This window comes from Octodon degus, unplaced genomic scaffold (assembly GCF_000260255.1).
Source record: "Octodon degus isolate 3935 unplaced genomic scaffold, OctDeg1.0 scaffold00086, whole genome shotgun sequence".
NCBI classification, from domain to species: Eukaryota; Metazoa; Chordata; class Mammalia; order Rodentia; family Octodontidae; genus Octodon; species Octodon degus.
In genome coordinates, this window is record NW_004524662.1 from 4,060,079 (window position 1) to 4,081,927 (window position 21,849).

At 34.0% G+C, this 21,849-nt stretch overlaps 1 protein-coding gene across 9 annotated transcripts in view; it reads left to right on the top strand.

Moving 5' to 3' along the window:
* Positions 1–21,849, top strand: part of Ralgapa1 (Ral GTPase activating protein catalytic alpha subunit 1) — a 263,481-nt gene that overhangs the window by 225,028 nt on the left and 16,604 nt on the right. For 8 of the 9 annotated variants that reach the window (XM_023721854.1, XM_023721851.1, XM_023721853.1 and 5 more), the window contains 2 exons: positions 2,027–2,185; positions 3,550–3,677. In XM_023721854.1, coding sequence (XP_023577622.1) covers positions 2,027–2,185; positions 3,550–3,677 — 287 coding nt within the window. Of the gene's footprint in view, positions 1–2,026; positions 2,186–3,549; positions 3,678–21,849 lie in introns of those variants that run through there. The other variant, XM_023721857.1, reaches the window with a different exon arrangement.

Here is a 21,849-nt window from a genome sequence, read left to right on the forward strand (position 1 = left end):
TATTATGTGGAAGATATTTGAAGAAAAGCTTTGGTTACAAGATGAAAGTACAGTTTTTGTTTTCTCTTGTTTCTTTAGATAAGTGTGCACTAGAAATTATAGATAGTTTTGGCAAGAGTTCAAGGGTTAATGTAGCAGATAAATAAAAGGAATTTTCTGTAAATTGAGACCTGCATTATTTCAGTTGTCTTGTCTTTCCTAACCTAACTCATTTAATTTTAAAAAGTAAATACTTAAATTCTTCCTGACAGTGTGCTCAGCTTTTACTATCGTTTATTACTTCAATTATACTTGATATCACTTAGAACAATCTGCCATTTGGAAATCTCAGTATAGCCTGGAGCTTAGTATTAGATCTGGCTGCTATTGTAACATGTACAGCATATGACATTAATGTATCAAAATTAGATTGGATCATCCCTCCTGGTTAAATTTATTTCACATTTCTTTTGTATTCAGTTAACATAAACCTATTAGGGAAGCTGACACATGGGGATGGCTGTATAGGAAGGATATTTTTAAAGTATTTTGATTAAAAAATGAAATTAGAGAGCCATGGCTTTTCTAAGTTGTGTAATTTTTTTTTTGGTCTTTTTAAAAATGACAAAAGTCCAATTCCTGTATTTCTATCATTCCAGCTGTAACCTACACAGATTTAAGGAGTTAAATATTCCAGAATTAAGGCATAACAGAAGAGAGCTTTTCATTAATTTGACTTAACCTCTTTATTTGTCTAAATCATACTTTTAAGTTATTTGCCTACCCTGTGCCTTTAATCTAAAATAAATTGCATATTTTAAAAATAGAAATTTCCTACATGTTAGCTCATATCATAAGTATTGATACTTGTCCTAGTTTTGTCTTCCAAATTCTTCCATCTGTAATGTGTCCAGTTATGTGATAGTAATAGAAAAACCTATGTGTACAAAAGGCAGGCTCAAATGTTCGTAGTAGCAGAATCAATATGTTATATAATTTATTTTGACAGACTATAATTTTCATTGGCACAATATAATTTGTATTTTTTGTATGGAAGAATTAATATGTATATAATTTGTCTTCTGAAATTTCATTTATCAATTATAAATAATTGATAATAATTTTATAACACAAAGTATATAGTAATCTCAAGAAGGAAACTCAACAATAGAGCATCAACTTCATTTTTTTTAATAAAGTACTAGGATTCCAGCTTTTAGGTTCTTTCTTACAGTTTTACTTACAACGTTGCCAGAAACACTTCTGTAAGCATTAAAGATGTCTACATAACATTTTAAGGGCCTAATATCAAAACATCTATATGAAGGAATTTTTAACTTCCATAGGCAAAGAAAACTTGAAAATTGATGTGTTAAATCAAACAATCGATTTTCTTTTACATAGTATGAGACTATCCAATTCATGAACTGCCTGTTTCTTTTACCTCTCTTCCTGTTACCTCCTTTAGGCCACTTTACTGCTCCTTAACATTCAAAGAGAGCAATCCAGGAAAAAAAAAAAAAATCTCAAATTAATCGCTGCTTTTGGTTTTTTGTTGTGTTGTTTTTCATTTTTTGAGACAAGGTCTCTGTGTAGTCCAGTCTGGTCTTGAACTCACTGTGTAGTCCAGGTTGACCTCAAATTCACAGTGATTGATCATCTTGCCTCAGCCTCCCAAGGACTAGGATTATAGGCATGCAACAACCAAGACACCAGGCTTCAATCACTGTTTTGAATAACCTTCTAAAAAAGGCTTGGTTGTGGAGAATTGGTGCGGTTGCTAGCTAAAAGACTGGGCTGTATGTGAATCTTCTAATGGAGGTCTCTGTTTCTCATTGGCTGTGGACAGTTGAAATTATCTGGTCTTCTGCAATATTTCCTAATGTCTTTTGAGGGTGTTACATGCATTATGAAAAGAGTCAAATGAAATTTTAAAATTCTTTAACTTAAAAAATCTTTTCTTTTTGTAGTATGTTGGCGCAGGCTCTGTAACTATACTCACAGAGCTTTAATAAATCACTATAAATTATTTTCTCGATTTTTCCAGTTGAGACATTTAGGAAATGACGAAGTGCACATTGTTTGGTCAGAGCATACTAGAGACTACAGGAGAGGAATTATTCCTACAGAATTTGGTGATGTTCTTATTGTAATATATCCAATGAAAAACCACATGTTTAGTATCCAGATAATGAAAAAACCAGAGGTAAGAATCCCTTAGCTTCCATTTTAATAATAGGTTTTTTAGTTCTATATGAGTGTGCAAATTCTTTACATCTTGTAGAAAAAAATTGGACTAAGCATCAAATTGTGCTGTAAAAATAGTAGAAAATACAACACAGATTCTAATAGTTATGTAGATTGTCTTAAGCCTGGTTTCAAAGACCTAAAATAATAAATAGCAAATAACTGCTCAAGTAGTAGCTGGCCGGGTAATGTCAGAATGAAAGTACCTTTATACTCAGCTCATAAAAAGACTTGTCTTTTACTGTGTTCCTTCCTTTTAAAAATATTTAGCTGAATTCTTTTAATGGAAGCCCTACTTTTTGACAGTTAATCAGAATCTTCAGAATTCCTTAAATTCAGTTACATTGTCAATGTATGAATTTTGTCAATGGGTAGGATTTTTTTCTCTAGGATTTGTCTAATTGTCCCAATATGTAGTCCACAAGCTAAGAATGTTTTTACATTTTTAAAAAATTTTTCTTTTTTCAAAAACTAAAGACAGCCAGGGAGATGGCTCAGTGGAATAAGTGCTTCCCTGGCAAGCACAAGGGCCTGAGTTCAATCCCTGGTTCCGCAAAAAAAAAAAAAAAAAAAAAAAAAAAAAAACCTAAAGACAGTATATGGCCATAAAGCCTAAAATACTTGCTGGGTAACCCACAGCTTATTTCCTTGCCTTATACGAACAATCCTCAAATAACCTTTCTCTATGTGTACTGGGTATTGGGTTTAGGGGCCTCACACACGAGGTGCGTGTACTAGGCCTGACTTAGATCACCATCTTAAGTTGAATAACTTCAAATTGTCAGTCACCTGATAAAAATGACATTTAAATATCAAAACATAGATTTTTTTTTCTAATAAACAAGGTAATGAATATTTTAGGTTATGTAGTAAAACTTGTATTTCACAAAAATAATGAAAAACTAACTTCCTACTTACAAGAATGTGTATCTTTCCCATTTTCTCATTCGAGAAAAAGAAACTTCCATTACTGGATTCTTAAAATTAATTTTATTGGTACACTTTTGATACAGTAGACATCACATCTATTGTTGGATTTTTGTTTGCAGTTCAAAGTACAAAAATTTGAAAATTGGCAGGACATAAAAATTACTTAATTACATGAAGCACATGATTCTTTTAAATGCATCCTGTAAACCTTTGGCATTTATTTATTGTCCTACTCTGAGTGACCCATCCTAGAAAGTAATTAAATTTGAATAATATTTTTGCTAAAGGAACTAAAGAAGCAAAAACACTTTTGCATGTATAGTGGTTTGATTGCTCTTATTTTTAGGTTTTCTGCTATTTGAATGTAAAATTATGTTCTTGTTTTTCTATCAGGTTCCCTTCTTTGGTCCACTTTTTGATGGTGCTATTGTGAATGGGAAGGTTCTACCCATTATGGTTCGAGCAACAGCTATAAATGCAAGCCGTGCTCTGAAATCATTAATTCCATTGTATCAAAACTTGTATCCTTTTTTAAACTATATGGTTTCTGTTACAATATATGTCTACTTCCCAAGGTAAATATTTCTTACGTGTTAAGACCTTGGAATGTCTGTTTATTAATAGATAGTGAAATTTCTTCTCAGTGATTGTTTAATTCTGATATTTGAGTGATGTGTTTGCTTTTCCATACTTCTGATCTTTTAGCTCATTAATCACAGTCCCATTATTTTCTAGGACTCTGCTGTTCCAGAAATACTGAAGTAACCAAACCTGTCTTTGCAAAGAACTCAATCCAGTTGTAGAAACACTGTTTTCAGTGGTGTATTTTAAAAGATACTATGCAGCATGAGTACCAACAAGGGCTTCTCACTCAGCTAAAAGAGATGCTGCCATCAGGAAAAATTTGAGACGCAATGTGATGACTAAACCGATTTTGATAGATATTGACAAAAGAGAGTTCAATAGATTGTCGAGGTTAAGGAGAGCTTTCCTTACAGAGACCATGTAAACAAAGACTTGGAAGTCTAGGAAGATTCAAATGCTGGCCTTTTGTGCCTGTGTGCCCTCGGGCACTTTATTTAAGATCTCTGAGCCTCAATTTACTTACTTATAAAATGTGAATGGCATATGTAACTCATGGTATTATAAGAACTAATACTGACTCATACAAACATAAAACTCTTGAGACTGTGCATGGCACAAAATAACCACAAAGTTTTGAATTTTTTTTGGTATTCCTTTCTAAAGTAATCTGTGGCCAGGGATTCAGCTCAGTGCTACAGCACCTGTCTGGCAAGTGTGAGGTCCTGAGTTCAACTCCCAGTACTCCAGAAATAACAATTATAGGGACCAGGGAGATGGCTCAGTGGAATAAGCACTTCTCTGGCAAGCTCAAGGGCCTGAGTTCAATCCCCGGTTCTGGGGGAAAAAAAAAAAATTATAATTTGTGTTTTTCATACTCTTTTGCTATATGGTTAAAATCATTTCATTCTTTTTCTTTTACATAATAAATTGCAAATGTTAAGTGTATGGTTTTGGTTTTTTGTTTTGGTTTTTTGGGGTTTTTTTGTTTTTTGTTTTGGTTTTTTTTTTTTTTTTATTTCAGGATCTGCAGGGTCTCACTACACAGATGGGACTCATAGTGATTCTCCTGTTTTCAGCCTCCCAAGAGCTGGGATTATAGGCATGCGCCACCATTCCCAGTCTCAGTTGCTGTCTCAGAGTGCCTAGGGGTTGGCACACCAGGGATCGAACAGTGGTCCATGCGTCTACCTAGGCAAGCGCTTTAATCCGCTCAGCTATCTGGCCAGCCCTACAAATGTTAAAACTTTTTAAAGAAGGCTTTTAAAAATGTTTTACTTCATGTTGCATTTCATATTGTAACTTGATAATCTACCATGTACATTTTTTTCCTCTGATGAAATTTGCTTGATCACTCTTACGTAATTTCTCTACATTCTGACACTGTGAAGTAGTTACAGATAGATCATATTATGTTAAATTGATAAAGCTTAGTAGGATTTATTACAAATTCATTGTAAGTTACACTACAGCTTAATGACATTTATACAGCATTTTTTATTTGTAAGATACCTACTTTAAGTTAAAAACTAAGATCTGAAGTTGTCATTTTAGAGAAATTACAAGAATTCAGGAGACTTGCATTGTTAAAAATATAATTCGAAACAAGTTGAGGCAGGAGAATTACTGGAGCCCAAGATTTCAAGACCAGCCTGAGCAAATAGCAAGACCCCTCCCCCCAAAAAAAATTATACATATATATATACAGAAATACATTAGAGAGCTACCAATTGGAGGAAATTTCAGTGACAAAGTTCAATACGTAGTACAGACCTAGAAAAAAATAGTTTATGTTCTAAATCACTTGTCGTTGTGCAGTTTGTAGGATTTTTGCCAATTGTTTTTAAAATTATGTAGTCTGTTTATTGCTTGGAAGTATTTAGGAGAAATTATTCAAAATGACGCATCAGAGTTTTTGTGAACCCTGTTTAGTTTACACAGAAATCAGAGTCATTTCTATTACTTTTGGGGCCTGAAATATTGAAAGTCACTTCACACAGATGACATTGATTCATCAACCCCTGATCATAGTTTTGCATTTTTAAAGTCTACATACCAAATGCCTTTTTTGGAATTTGATGTCCACTACCTAGATATATTATATTTATCTTTTATGCAAAATGAAGTATTTAGTGACAAATTCTTACTTTCCCAGTCTGCTTTTTCTAACTTTTAATTCTAATTTTCATCTCATTGTCATGCTTTTATTAAAGCCTTATACCCTTAATCTGTTTCTTATAGCATATATTTCAGCTAATTGTCTCGTGTATATCTCCGAAATAGATTCTTACCTGGAATAGATAGCTTACTACCCATAAAATAATTTTATCCACACTGTTAGCTTCACCAAAGATAGGTCCTTTACTCTTTCACTTTGCATTTGTTAGACTGCATCACTGAGCCATACCTCCAGCCCATGTCAGAATCTTTGAATCTCACTTTCTTCAACTAAAAATTTACTAATACTCATCTCACAGTTGTGAAGATTAAATAAGACTACTAACTTGGATTAATAAATGTATGTTGAATTATTTTGTACAATACTTGTTACTTAGAAAGATTATAGTCAATATAAAACAACTCCACTCAACACCACCTAATTACCTATCCATACTTCGGTTTTCATGTTTGGTTGCTTAGTATGTTGATTGGTTAGGTTGGATCCTCAGGAGTACTTTTTTTTTTTTTTTCACTATTTTTTATTCTTTTTTTTCCATAATTTTATTGAGAAACAAATAACAATGAGACAGTTTCAAACCAAATTGGTAGGACAGTTTCAATAATTAACACATTGCGTACATTCTCCCTAGTGGTTAATTGCTGTACAAGATGCAGACATGGTATCTTATTTACAAACACCGTTAGAACAAATCCCTCTATTTATTAAGAGAATGTAACTATCTATCCTAACCACTTTGATGGACATTTATCTGTATCCCCTTTTTTTGTTAAGTTCTGTTACTTGAATATTATAGGTGTGTTAACTCAGCAAAATATTCTAAAAGAGTTCAGTAGCCGATAATAGTGTTGGGTCTTCCACTTGACTGGTAATGTCAGAAATTGTTGACCTGAGTCCCCTACAGCTCAACATAACAGCATGGCTTTACTTCTTATATTTTGTTTTTATACTTTTCTGCTGGATGGTTAAGACCAAGGTAAAGCAGGACCTATGCAACAAGAGTTGTAGATTTTGGGTCTGATAAGGTCAGTGAAATCCCCCTCAGGATTTATCCTGATATGATTTATCAATTATATGCTATTATTGATATTCTGAGCAGCTAAATGGAAGAAAGCAAAGTGTAATACAAAAACCATGGTTGAATACCTCTTTGTCAGTGTCAGCCATGTGGATGAGTCACGGCCATTGCTTGGTCAATGTGCTCTCTGTGAAAGCCTGACAGAATGTTTTCTCTCCATATGACTCTCCGCAGGAACATTCTACATCATCGATCACTTTCCTCTTTGGCCCCATAATCTCCTTGATCAGAAAATTTGGGACACTACCGAGTTACATGATGTTACAGTACAAGTTCTCATATGTCCTGAGTCCTAATTGACCTTGGAAGGCGAGGGCCAAAATGTTGGCTTTCCTTGTGGCCCTCCTTTTTCTCTAATTTTGGTCTGCAAACTTAGGTTGTTTACCATTCAGAAGATAAGCTTATTGGTTTTTTTTGTTTGTTTGTTTTTGTTTTTTTAATTTTATTTATGTGTGTGTGTGTGGCCAGCTCAGCCCACCAGGGGGCGGGGCTGGCTGGCATGTGGTGCTGGGGGATTGAACTGCGGTCCCTGTGTTTTGCTAAGCTTGTTCTAAGTAGGTGCTTTAGACCACTGAGCCATCTCACCAGCCCGATAAGCTTATTGTTATTACCATACAACCTAGGCTGTTAAGCTTAACCTCACTATCTGTCTGAATATCAAACATCTTAGGCATAACATGGAACAGGTATTTTTCATCAAGTATTGATATTGAACTTTAAGTCCCTACAGAATATGATGAAAAAACATTTAAAAATTAGAATTTTTTATAATAGGCATAAAGAATTATATACTCTCAGGACTACTTCTTGATGTCTTTAATAATTAATACTGAGAAATTAGTAGTACCGTATTGTAGAACATTCTAGGATGAAAAGGAGGTAATTTTTCCTGAAAATAGTAAAAATGAATACTTTAAACTACACATCTGCAAGTTTTCTACCAGCAGAATTACTTGTGGAACATATGAGATTGAAAACATTCAGATCAAACAAACTTTTTTGGAAGTGGAGCTTGAATTTAGAAACAACAGTATAGGAAACTTTTCTTATACTGTTTCACAGAGCCCTACATACATAGCTCAGCATCCATGTACTAAAATTGAACCATCTGTCAATAGAAAATATTTGAATTTTTTTTCTTGTCATTATTTAAGTGATATAGTATAGCAACTATTTATGTATCATTTATATTGAATAATTTAGAGGTGACTGAAATAAAATATTCAGGAGGATGTATATTGTTATACACAAATATTGTGTTATTTAAAATAAGGGACTTGAGCATCTGCAAATTTTGGTATCTTCAGCAGTCTTGAAACCAGTCCCCCATGGATGTGAAGGGTGACTACACACCTTATTGATTCTGTTTCTCTGAGAATCCTCAGCATGAGTGTATACCCGTGACTTCTGAAAAACTCTACATATAAACTTGCATTTAAAAAGAAATACGTTTCGATCCCTGGTTCTGTATGCTGTGCCATCTCAGCCCCCAGGGTGCGTTGAGCTGAGTTCCAGTGTGGTGGTGCACGCCTGTAATCCCAGCACTGGGGAGGCTGAAAATAGGAAGATCACTACGAGTCTGACCTGCATAGTGAGACCCTGTACCAAATAGATAAATGAAAAAAAGGATATGTATACAAGAATGTCGTATTTAACACTTATACATTCAAAAGTGATAGTCAAAATGTTTTAGGATCAGAAAAAGTAATTGTCTTAATTTATTAAGAAGTATCATTGTGTTTTTCTTTATAGCTGAATAATACTGCATTTGTATAAAAAATACCACATCTTTTTTAGCCATTCCTTAGGGGATGGGCATTTTGGTTGTTTCTGAAAATTACCCATAAGGGATTGAATGAGACTGCCAGTCCTTGTTTTGTGAGACATCTCCATGCTGATTTCCGTAGTGGTTGTACCAGCCTACATTCCCACCAGCAGTGGAGAAGGGTTCCTTTCCCCCACAGCCTCTCCAGCATTTGTTATTAGTTGATTTCTTTGTGACAGCTCTTCATTCTGTCCAGGGAGAGAGGACTTGGGGAGAGAGGACTTGAGGCTTTTATAGGTAAATGGATGCAACTAGAGGCTGTACTCATAAGTGAAATGTCAGACCCACATGTGTAAACATCGTATTATCTCCCTAGTGTAAGAACCTAAAAGAATAAATAGAATATGAAAGGGATAATAGATACAGTAAAATGGAAAGAAACTGAATATAAAGAATAAACAAAGATGAGCAAAAGGGAAAAAAGGGTTTAAAATCATGCAAGTGTATATTTGGGATAGCTGAGATAATTGTAGTACTCATTTCCATGAGTTTTTTGAAAGTGGCAGTTGATTTTTAAAATTGTCATGTTGACTAATTATATGCTATTATTGATATTCTGAGCAGCTAAATGGAAGAAAGCAAAGTGTAATACAAAAACCATGGTTGAATACCTCTCATCTTGTTCTTCTAAATGTGTACTGCTTCTGTGTCTTATTAATTAGTATTCTGTCTTTAAAATAAATTTTTTAAAAAATATAAAGTGAAAAAAAAATTGGTAAATTTCTGGCAGAATTATTTAATCAGTGACCAAGATAAGGTTTTTTTGTTGTTGTTATTTTTTGTTTTTTGTTTTTTTGTATTTTAGGAAATGGTCTACAGGGTGTTCGGGGTCTTACTGCTAGATTGAACTCATAGCGATCTGCCTGTTTACAACCTCCAAAGAGCTGGGATTACAGGCCTGCGCCACCACACCCAGTCTCAGCATGTTCTGGGTGCAGGGCCAGTACCTGCTTGCTGGTACTTTAATCCACTGAGCTATTTGGCCGGCCCTAAGTTTTATATTTTTAGATATTTGTTGCCTAAGTATCCCTAACAAATCTCACTATTGTCATACTTATTTATAGTACCAGACATTACTAATCATAAAATGTTTTATAATTGGTAACTTAAGGAAATAAAGCAGTATAGAATTGATAATTTGGATTTTCCTTAATGTTAGTGGCATGTTTTAGCTCTCACTTGAATATTTTCTGCTGATGTGTGTTTATGTTATTTGTTCATTTTCTACTAATAATTTGTAAAACCACTTCATACACAAAGTTCTAAATGTTCACATAGATATGAAATGTGCTAAAAATATGATGAATGCATAATTAAAAATTATCACATTAAAAGCAAATAGCATCATGGTGGCTAATACTATGAATATTAATGTTTTGTAATTGTTCTTAATACAACGGACAAAAGCCCAACATTCTTTCCAGGTACCTAATAAATTCTGGCTAAAATCAAACTTGCACTGCCTCTCCAGTCCAGTGCTTATCCAGAGTCTGCCAGGTTTCCCTCTCCAGTGTTGCAGTTCAATTCAGATTGCATGGTCAGACTAACAGAGTGAGCTTAAAATAGAAGAAAAACAAAAAGTACTGAGCTGAGAAAATCAGAGGTTGCATGGAAATGTTTTCCAAGTACAAGTAGTACAAGAGATGGCAAGTGAAGGAGGTTTCAGATCTTAAAGACAGTCATCAATACTGACAGATTACTGTAATTCTGGCTGCCAGGATGATCGATTTGGGCAGCATATGACAATCAATATTGTCCTCATTTAGTGAACAATATTAGATTCATAGTTACAGAAGATGTTCCTTGTATAAAAATTAAACTGTACTTATGTATAAATAGCACAATTTATGCTGTGGAATCCTAGTGGATTCTTTTATTGGGCATAAAATAACTATCCCAGAAGTATAATAGAATTTATTATGTATTTTACACTTTTAGTTTTTATGAGCATTAAAATAGTACCTGTGGTGGTTTTTAAAGCCAAATACTTTTATTTCAGTTCTTATTGCAAATCATATTAAGTGTAGCAGTGTGTTTTAGAATGTATGACTTTTCTCCTCGAAGCTTAATCTGGATTTGTCAAAACTATACAAAATTTTTATGCATGTTATATTTTTATTTAACATGAAAAAATATTGTTACATTTTAGCATCAAAAATACAAGTATCTACTTGTGAATTATTACATAAACTTCTAAACTCATATAATTTGCCTCTATGAAGTCACTGTCCCCCCCAGTATATAGAATTAAAACAGAATTGTGTCCATTTTTGTGAAGGATTATTACATGTTCTTAAGATTAACGAAGGACAAGATTGTACGTAACTTCAAAGTTATCCCAGAGTATCTATGTGGAATTTGTTCTGTAATCCCATCCCCCTGGATACCAAAAATCTGTCAATGCTTAGGTCCTTTATATAAAATGGTGTAGTAGTTGCATAAAACTAACACAATCCCCCTGTATGCTTGTCCAAGATCAGGAAAGAAGCATAGGAAATTGGGGTCTCAGAAGATCAGAGTATCAAAGGGTAGGATTGCATAGAGGGATGCAACCTGTTACAGTTCTTGTAATTTATAACTTGGGCAGTGATACCAAATCCTTGTTAGTGATAATACCAGCAGCCCACATGCGTGCCATAGATTTGCCACCCCTGTGCGAGGACTTTATGTGTATGTATGTCTGACTGAATATTATGTATGTAATGTTAAATATACAGTATAAGGGATATTATACAATGAAATGACACTTTTAAAATATACTTTGTACGTAAATTTAATATTCTTTCTTACCACAACCAATAGTGCTTGATTTTTCTAACCTGTTTAGAGTGACTTTTTCTTTTCCTTTTTTTTTTTTTTTTCAGAACTGGGGATTAAACTCAGGCCTTTGAACTTGCCAAGCAGACACGTATTCTACTGAGCTATCTCCCCGGCCCCAAATGCCAGAATTAGGTTTCTGTTTAAATATCAGACGAGTCACCAGAAGTCAGTGATCATTCTTCAGTTAGACATAGTTTGTTATACCTGAAGTTCTATTTAAGTGTAAAGAACATATTGTAAAGGTGTGAGAACCAAAATTAAATGAAATGTGATTGATCGGTCCTACTAATTCAGTTGCCTTTCATTATGATCTGACATTATAAAGTCAGGGGAACCCATCAATATTGCTGCCATTGCATGTTAGTAGATAATAGTCTTCTTGAGAAACTATACAGTTTTATGTATTTACTATCTTTTGTAGATCATTTTTTGAGAAGATAATACTAAGAAATATGGACTGTCCTTAATTTGCAGAAGAGAGGATAATAGCAAACTCAGGATTGGTATAAGGATTAAATGACATCCATATGACACTCTAAGCAACCTGTCTCTTATGTAGCAAATGCTCAGAAAATGTTAGCTACGTGGTAATTGTTGATACAATTCTTTATGTTGATCCTATAAATATTTGAAAATATAAACTCACATATACTGAAAGAGACAGGTCTACATTTCTTGACTGCCTGCCTGCAACTGTTTCTCTTGCCCTTTTCCTGTCCCAGACTTTACTTGCCAGACATACCAATACTTCTCTCTCCCTCCCTCCCTCCCTCCCATGTCTTTATCCTAGCGATGGATACGTCTATTCTTTTCTACCTAATATGTCCATTCTTCATGACCTAAATAAAATATCTTTGAGAGGAAAACAATAGCCTGATAATCAGAATTTTTGTTTTATGCTGCCTCAAAATTTTTTGTCATACTATTCATCATATGTGCATACATATTAAGTCTTTTTCTATTTTTCTAACTTTTAGTGCAGTACCTGGCCTAATAGGTGGCTAGTGATTTGTTTTAATAGGACAAGGATGAATGGATTCTTACCTATTCATTTTTATTCTTCCATTTGTATTTTAAAACTTCACTTGTGGGGGAAACTACCTGCTCGGGCCCCCTTCCTGTCCCTCTCTTGGACAGGAGCTTTCTCTCAATAAATATATTCTGCTCATAAAAAAAAAAAAACTTCACTTGTACTTTTACTATGCATGTTTTTGAAGTTTGTGATTAGTGTAGATTTTTTTTCTAAGAATGAAAAGACCCCAAGTCTCTTTTGTAACTTAAGTTTGAATAGTATTAAGTTAAGCTACAACTTAATGTATAGGTAAAGAGAAAAAATATAGGACCAGAAGAATTTGGCTCTAACTTGTGAATAAGCCAGAACACACAGACAGGCATTTTACATGTTGACAAGTTAATCAGTATATTTTTTTAATTTATTTTTTAGAATTTAGCATTAGTGATCTATTTTTTCATATCTGTCTTTTTTTCCCGTAATTTTATTGAGAAACAAATAGCAGTGAGACAGTTTCAAACCAAATTGGTGGGACAGTTTCAATAATTAACACTTTGCATACATTCTTCCTAGGTAAATTGCTGTACAAGATACAGACATGATATCCTATTTACAAACACTATTCGAACAGATCCCTCTATTCATTAAGAGAATGTAATCAGTATATTTTTATTAGAGGACATTATAGTTGAATGAGGATTATCTTCAGAAATCAGTAGTCGGTGGAGATGAAATATCTGTTAGGGAGAAAAATTAGCTTGAACACCTCTGACTTGAGACAGTGATAGATGTCTTAGGAAGGATGCAGGTTGGTGTCCCTTCTAGGAGGCTGTGTGCAGTAGTAACCCTGAAAACTCAGACTTCTTGTTATGCGGCAAAGAAGGTGGTAGCCATAGGAGAGCACCAGGGACCATCTGGGAGTCAAGAGGCAGGTGAGGTCTCCAGTTTTGCTGCTTAAACTTTTAATGAAAAAAAAATTTTAATCCCATCACAAAAGTAAAGTAGCAATAGTTATTACACTGTGTATCATCTTCAAAGGTAATTGAGTTTTATCAATTACATTAATACTACTAGGAACTCATTATTTGTGTCACTTATTCTTCTTTTTTGAGAATGTTCTACTTCATGGACAAACTGGTAAGTTGTTAAATGCCTTAAGATCTGTAATTATGCCTTTTTATACTTCAAAAGAAGATAAGGTAATTTTTTGAACAAATATCTCAGTAAGTCATCCAGGTTCTGTGGTCTTTGAAATACGTGCAGCTAATTAATACTTATTATAGGGCTGCTCCAAGAGTAGGCAAACATTCTTATGTACTTAACATCTCTAATGGGAATGTGTGGAGCATTACAAAGTACTTGGGTAGTACTTTTAAAGCACTTTTTCCGTACTTAATCCATTGGCCTGTATTGTGCTACCATGCCTCATACTCTGTTTATGTAGAGTAATTATGTATATGAGCCCTACACTTGTGTAGCAATTCTATAATAACTGGGATATTCTTTTTTAATTTTAAAGAGAATGAAAGAATTTTAAAAACAAAAATGAAACAATGTCAAAACAAGATGATAGGAAATTAACAGTGGTTATTATAGTGCATATTATCTTCGAAGGACAGAGATATTCTTTACTGTATCAGTTTTAATTTGTTCAGCTATTCTATTCAATAATTGGCAGTTCTATGCATGTTAATAGTGTTGCTTTGATGTAGCAAATCTGACTGTTCTCTAAAAGATGTAAAGGCAGTAAGTATAAATCTCTTAAGTATGTGATAAATTTGGAATGATAATAAAGTATATTCTATGGAATTGAACCAACATGTCTAAAAATAACTTTGTTGGGACAGGGAGATGGCTCAGTAGAATAAGCACTTCCCTTAGAAGTGCAAGGGCTGAGTTCAATCCCCAGTTCTGCCAAAAAAAATAATAAAATAACATTGTCTCATAAGGTTCTTTAGAGAGAATTTTTTTTAAAGATTTACTAATATAGGTCAGTGATAATTTCCTTATATTTAAACTGTAGTGGCTCACAAAAAGTGGCTCCATTATGTAGTCAACTTCTACTTCTCTAAATATTGGATTTTTTTCAGGTTTAGTTTGTTTGGTTTGTGGTGCTGGGGATCAAATCCAGGGCCTTGTGTGTTCAAGGTAACTACCACTGAGCTACATATCCAACCTAAATGTTGTTTTTTTAATTTTATGTATTTGGGACAGGATTTCACTACGCAGCTCGGACTTATTGTATTCCTCCTGTTTCAGCCTCCCCAGTGCTGGGATTACAGGTGTGTGCCACCATACCCAGTCTTGGTGGCCGGCTGGGTAGGGCCAGCACAGCATGTGCTACCAGGGATTGAACCCAGGTCTTTGTGCTTGCCAGACAGGCACTTAGACCACTGAGCTATCTCCACGTCCCTGATTTTAATTATAGGCATATTCCAGTTTTTATTCTCTACCAGTAACTTAATATGCTAATGAAACTCAAGTTTAGCAATATTTCTAAACAATTTTGCAGCATTGATTTACCAGATATTTATTGTCTACCTCTTAAATGGGAGGCATTGTGAAGAAAAAAGCTAAGGATACAAAAAATCAGTGCTAGACTGGGTCTGGTGGCTCACACCTGTAATCCCAACACTTAAAGAGGCTGAAAACAGTAGGATCACTAGAGTCTGATCTGTGTAGTGAGACTATAGAAAGAAAAGAAAGAGAAATCAAGCAAGCAAAGAATTGGTGCTTTTAAGCAGTTTATAGTCTTGTGGCAGACGAGAGCCCTGTGAGTGGATAAATAAAGTATATACTAATGAGAGCCCAGCAATAATGATATGTACAAAGTAAAGTAGTGAAGGCAATTAATGTTATATGGGGCCAGATAGGAAACAAGTGGAGAATTAGAAATGGTTTTACCAATCAAGACTATTCTGGTAACTACTTCAAAGACACATGGGGCCTTATGAGACACACAGGCTCAGGGAAGTTTTTCAGTGATGGGAAATGGGCGTGGAGGCTTTAAAATATATGGTCAAGAAATTCAAGGAGGGGCTAAGAAGCTTGGTTGCTTAGTTGCTTGGTTCATTGGTAAAGCACTTGCCTAGCATTTGTGAGATACTGAGTTCATTTTACCCCCAGAACCACAAAAAGTGTGGAGGCAGGCTTAGGGGTATGGAATTCACACTACTGAGTGATATAAAGCAGATGGAAGAATAGTGGCAAATGAAGACTAAGAGATCAAAACCAGGTACTGTATCAAGCAGAAAGAAAAGCAATGTAAACTTGATTTTCTAGTGCTTCAACAATAATATAGTAGCTTGTATCTAAAGTGATACAATCTTAGATATGTTGATCGTGTTACTAGTTTGAATTAGTCATTTTTATTTTTATTTTTTAGGAAAACCCAAACCAAGTATTATTTTTGTAGAATGGCTAATAAGAGTAGTAGCCAGTATTATTTTTTTCTGAATGAGACTAAGGTCTCTAAATATTAGGTTGTTCTGCTTTGTTTGTGATACTTGACAAACCTTTACACTAAGCCACATTCCCAAATCATTTTTATTTTTCATATAGTCTTATTAAGTCACAATGTTGTACATGCTGGGCTGAAATTCTCAATCCGTTTCACCTCTCACGATGCTTAAGATTACAGGGCTATGCAACCACACCTGGGTAGATGTTTGATAATATTTACATATATTTTCTACTTTAAAAATATTTGTCATCTTTAAAGGACCATTTAAGAATTTACATTTTTTATAATACATTCACAGTAGACTCCTGTCTAACAATCTTTTACACTTTTCCTAAAAGATGCTTTTCTTTATTATGCTGCTTTTGTCCGTTATTATCCTTTAACACGTTTTGATAAATAAAGTACTTCTATCCTATTTTATAGTACATTGGGCTTCATAGCAAAAAAAAAAAAAACAAAAAACAACATACCAAAGGAAAAGGAAGTATTACCACCCTCTTACTGTTTTGTCAAATCAAGTGTGACAATATGGTCCACATATGCCAATGTAGACAGACAGTTGGGTCACACACATATCACATCACGCCAGAAGGAAGATAAAGAATGCCATGAGGATTGGGCAAGCTAGTCTCTAAAAACAACCAAACTTGATGGTTCTCTGCTTCCATGTTTGACTTCTCACCTATCCAAAAGTGGAGATTTTTTAATATCCAGTGCTTTGTTAATGATGAAGGCACATTGGTATGCTCACATTATTATTCAGCACACCTACCTAGTACATACTATGCAAATTTTATCGTAGTCTGTGTTTAAATACAAATTAACCAGATTCAGGTGCTACTTGGGAATTTCAGAGCAAAAAATGAAGGATATAAGGCTTAAGTCAGTCTTTTAACTTGTTTGACATAGGAATTACAATGCTTTTAATCTTTAATTTTACTAAGCATAAGAGTTTTATATTGGATGTTTAGTAACTCAATAATAGAATTAAAATTAAACTGTGGGTCATAGATCACATTTTCTTCTAACTGCTCTTCCTCTCAAACCCTAAAACACAGGCTATTTAAATCTTAACTTTTGCTTGCCAAACCACTGTTACCGTCCATCTGTTCATGCCAATTGTAAAGGTTCGGTTTTTAGCGACGCTTTGCATTTCACATAAGGTATGTGAAGTGAAATTTCACAAGGGACAGGATGGATCCTGATTCTCAGTGATAAACCTTTAGGGCCATCAGGGTTGGCATATGGTCCAGCATGATATGAAGGCTTGGGTTCCCTGGCTTCACTTCTTTGGCGTGAAGCTGATAAAACCTGGCTCTTGAGTATTATTTCACTGGACACCAATCATGGGCAGCAGGAACTGCCCATTTAACTCTCTGTGGGAAGGAAGCCCAGAGAGCATTCACAATGGTACCATTGTCAAGTTGCAAACTGCTCTCAACAGCTTGACAGATAGGGAGGAGGGGAAGGGGTTGCTTTACTAATTGCTGTTCACAAAAGAGAAGGAACAAAAATAGCTGTTGTAGAACTGATGTTTCTACATTTACTTTCTTTATAGGAGTGTTGACTTTTATTTAGCACATAACTACCATCAAAAAGAAAGGAAATGAATATATTTAAGCAACCACCTGTAGTAATCCCTTGTTAACATGCCATTATCTATTTTCAGCCACTAGATTATAGCAGAAAATGTGAGTTTGCTTTATGATACTCTTTATGTTGAGGTGAAAAATTTGAAATAAGAGGAAGCAGATTAAAGCCCCATAATTCACATATCAAATAAGATTATAAAATGGGTTTAATTTCCTTTACATTTAGGATTCCCAAGTGGCATCTGAATATATATTAGCTAAATTAGTATAGAAACATAAATTGACTTTGTGTAACAGTTGCAAATGCTAAAATAATGCACTAGAGATAAATTAGTACATCTTAAGGTTAAATATACTTTATCATTTAAATGAGTAACTGATGCATTTTAGCCATACATAGTTAGCTCATTGCATTATGTCCAGTGTGGGATATTCTTTTAAAATGAGAGGGGTTTTGTTTGTTTGATGAAGTACTGTACATCTTGATATTTATATAAGCACTCCTCCATTGGCCCTCCCATTTTGTTCCTTAGTCCTGTCAGCAAGCAGTTGGTCATTCTGATGCAAAGAAACAATGATCTACCGTTTTTTTAATTAGGGCTTATTTTCAGCCTCCAGGGATTCTTACAGTATACTTCCCTACAGTATACTTCCACAGATGATTTTTTCCAGCTGATATTAACTTGACTAAATTATATTGCAATGTTGTAATTTATGCACCTTGTATTTACATAAGATCAGGAAAAGACTTTAAGAATACTTTTTTAAATCTATTTTTAATAAATGAGATGTTCTTGCTAAGTTTGGGGAAAGTCAAATGCATGTTTTGTAAAATTGGTAAATCTGTAAAATTTACTGGTATTCCATCTCCTCATGTCCCCTAAAGTGATTTTAGTAAATACATCACTGCAGTATTTCCAACACAGTAATTCATTGAATGCCCATTCTTCCTTTTACTGCAGAATAGATTATATTTAAGTCAAGATTAATGGATAGATTCTGATGTTAAAGTCCAGTGTCTAAGCCTATCATTCCCTGGAGGCATATAGTGCATTAGTTTAAGCCAATATACTCCTTATCATAGATTCTATGACACTGTCTTAAATGACAGTTTGCAGTGCTTTGTTTCTACTTACTATGGTAATAAAATCACTTTTTTTGTATTCTCAATAATTACAGCATTTAAACAAAATCTTAATTAAGTTAGTGCACATTTAGGTAGAGATAATACTTAAGTAATTGTACACTGTAAAATCTCACTTGTTTGGTTATTTCTTTCCTTTTCACATTCATCTTACGCAGTCTAAGTTTAGTATTCAAACCAATGTCTTTATTTCCTCAACTTTAATGTTACGAAATTTTTGTTCCTAAAAGGAACACACAAAGTGATTGTTTCTGATTCTTTCTGTATCTCCTGTTTTAAAAACTTCTAATGTAATACTAGTGATTTTGAAGCATTTATGTACCAAGGCCACATTAATGACATTTTTTCAAACAGGTCTTATCTAGAATGAATGAATGTACAAAACTGTGGTTTCTTTACATTTGAAATCTAGAAAACTTAGTTTTTTCTTTTAGATGTTTTGCTTCATTCAACCTTCATGGAAGTAGGACAGATACATATACATTTTATAATCATATTAGGGCCTCTGGAAATCACCGGTGATTGTTAGATTATTAAACCAAGACAGACTTTTAGAACCTCATGTAGGTTTAAAATGTTAAGCCAATTTAAGGTTAATCTTGAATAGAATCATGTAAAAATGTATTTACATGAACTTTGGAGAAATGGCTTATCAACTTTTTAATGTCATTTAGTAATTGACTGATTTATGAGCAATTATATATGGTACAAATTTTATTCAACTCCAGCTTTCAATAATAGGGGTATCCTCACACTGCCTTAGCACCTGTTATGGATTTTGAGTCATCTGGCAGCCCATGGGACTCAGATAAAGAAGTACCAGGTGTCCTGCCTGTGTCCTAATTGAGACGCAGTGAAAACAATATAGACTTGGCAATATGGTTAAAAGGATGGATTAAAGCCCAGCTTTGTCTGCTCTGACAAATCACAGCTTTTCCTTCATAGTGTAGATAGTATCAGCTACTAAAGAATTTCATTAATATAAGGCAGAAAAATAGATAATTTGTCATAACCTGTTGCAGACTTTCAGAAAAATTTCTATTAATATGATATAAGTAAACAATATTATGTCAAGGTTCATGCTGTTCATTTAGGAGAATTTTATTTTTGTTGCACATGAGCTAGATTCCATGTTTCTTGAATAAATTAGTAATAGTAGAAAAGAAATTCGTCCTCTTGCCAAATCATTAATTTTCCAGAACTTGCTTTGTAAAATAAGCAGTATAGTTTACTTTTATCCTATAAATGAACAATGTGTACTGGTTCATAGGCTATGTTTCAGAAAAATCTGCTACTTTACAACTAATAATAGCATCAGATCCTTACTTGGAAAATGTATCCACCCATAGATCTCAGTAAAATACTTATTTTTTTTTCATTAATGAAAATGTGCAAAGATATTGCCTCAGATTATTTAAAGATATTGCAAGTCTTTTAAAACTGAAACGTTAAATGACTTGTTTTAGAACATCTTTTATTTTAGAACATACCGAGACTTACTATAGTAAATAAATTATAATATATATGGCAATGAGAACATTTTTCAAAACTAGAGTCTTAGAATTCAAACTAGTAGTCATTGTTTGACCATCTTAGAAATAGCAAACATGCTAATACAGCATTTTCCTCCCCGCAACATGTAGAACGTTGGATGTAGAAGAGCACTGGGCTGTTAAAAGATCAAGGTTGTAGTCTCAACTCTATCCATCAGCAGTTTTGTTTTTCCCAGCATACTTCTGTACTCTTCTTTGAGACAAGGCTTATTGCTGAATAAACATCTTCCTGGCTTCTCTAAGTTTTGTGAAAGTAATGTCAATAGATACAGCCTTCTAGTTTATACTGCCCTAAATATTCTCAAATGGTGCCTTGTCTTCATTCAGTCCTTCTCAGTATAGCCTTTTCTAAAACTTAAATACACCCAATCCCCAATTTGAAATGTTTTGATTTATATTTCAGCTTTATGTCGTGTGAGAGCAATACACATTCAGTAGGAGCCATACTTAATTTTTGGTCATTTCCTGAGTGAGCAGTGCACCAGGGATATACCGCACTGTTGCAGTCTTGGGCAACTCCCCAACAGCCAAGTGATCATTAGGTAAACATCCCAGACGCTACAGTGTGCAGTCGCACTAGGGTACACTGTTCTGTAGGCTGGGTGACTTAAATGCATTTTCAACATTAAAACAGATTTATCAAAAGGTGTCACCATTGGAAGTTGAACATCTATATTTAAGTTTTTCTAAATTTTTTTGAGGATATTACCTTTATTATATACAGAGCAGTTTCATAAATATGGCTAAAATGGCTTAAGATTACTCTTCATTTGATGTTTTTCTATATAGATTATAGATTTTCTCAAAGATTCTTCTCCCTTCTCTGGATGGCTCTTAGTGTAAAAAAAAAAAAAACAAAAAAACAAAAAAAAAACTTCATGGTCTCAATATCATTGTAGAATTTATGAAAATGTTTTAATATTTTAAAAAATTGTTGGCCTAAAGAGATAGGTCACGGCATAAGTGCCTGCCTGGCAAGCACAAGGACCCAAGTTTGATCCCAGGTACCGTGTGCCATGCCGGCCCTGGAACCCAGGTGTGGTGGCGCACGTCTATATTCCCAGCACTAGGGGAGCTAAGACAGGAAGAGCACTATGAGACCGAACTACAGAGCAAGACTTTGTATCAAAAAAAAAAAAAAAAAAAAATTAAAAATTTTTCAGTGAAGGGAAAATGTTCAGTGCTGAATTGTGAGTTCTAATTTTAACATGTAAACTTTTTCTTTAATCAGGTATAAATATCTAAAGAATTATCACTTTTCTCATGTTATACCTTACATATTTATACATTGCACCTTATTCACTTATTTTAAAAAGTCAGCAAGATCAAAGGGTTATGTGGAATCAAACTTTTTCTTGTTAATAAAGTATCTTAAAACTGGCCCTGATAGTTTTCCCATCCCAGCTCCAGAGCACCTCTGTCCTCATGCTTGTTCTCCCAATAGT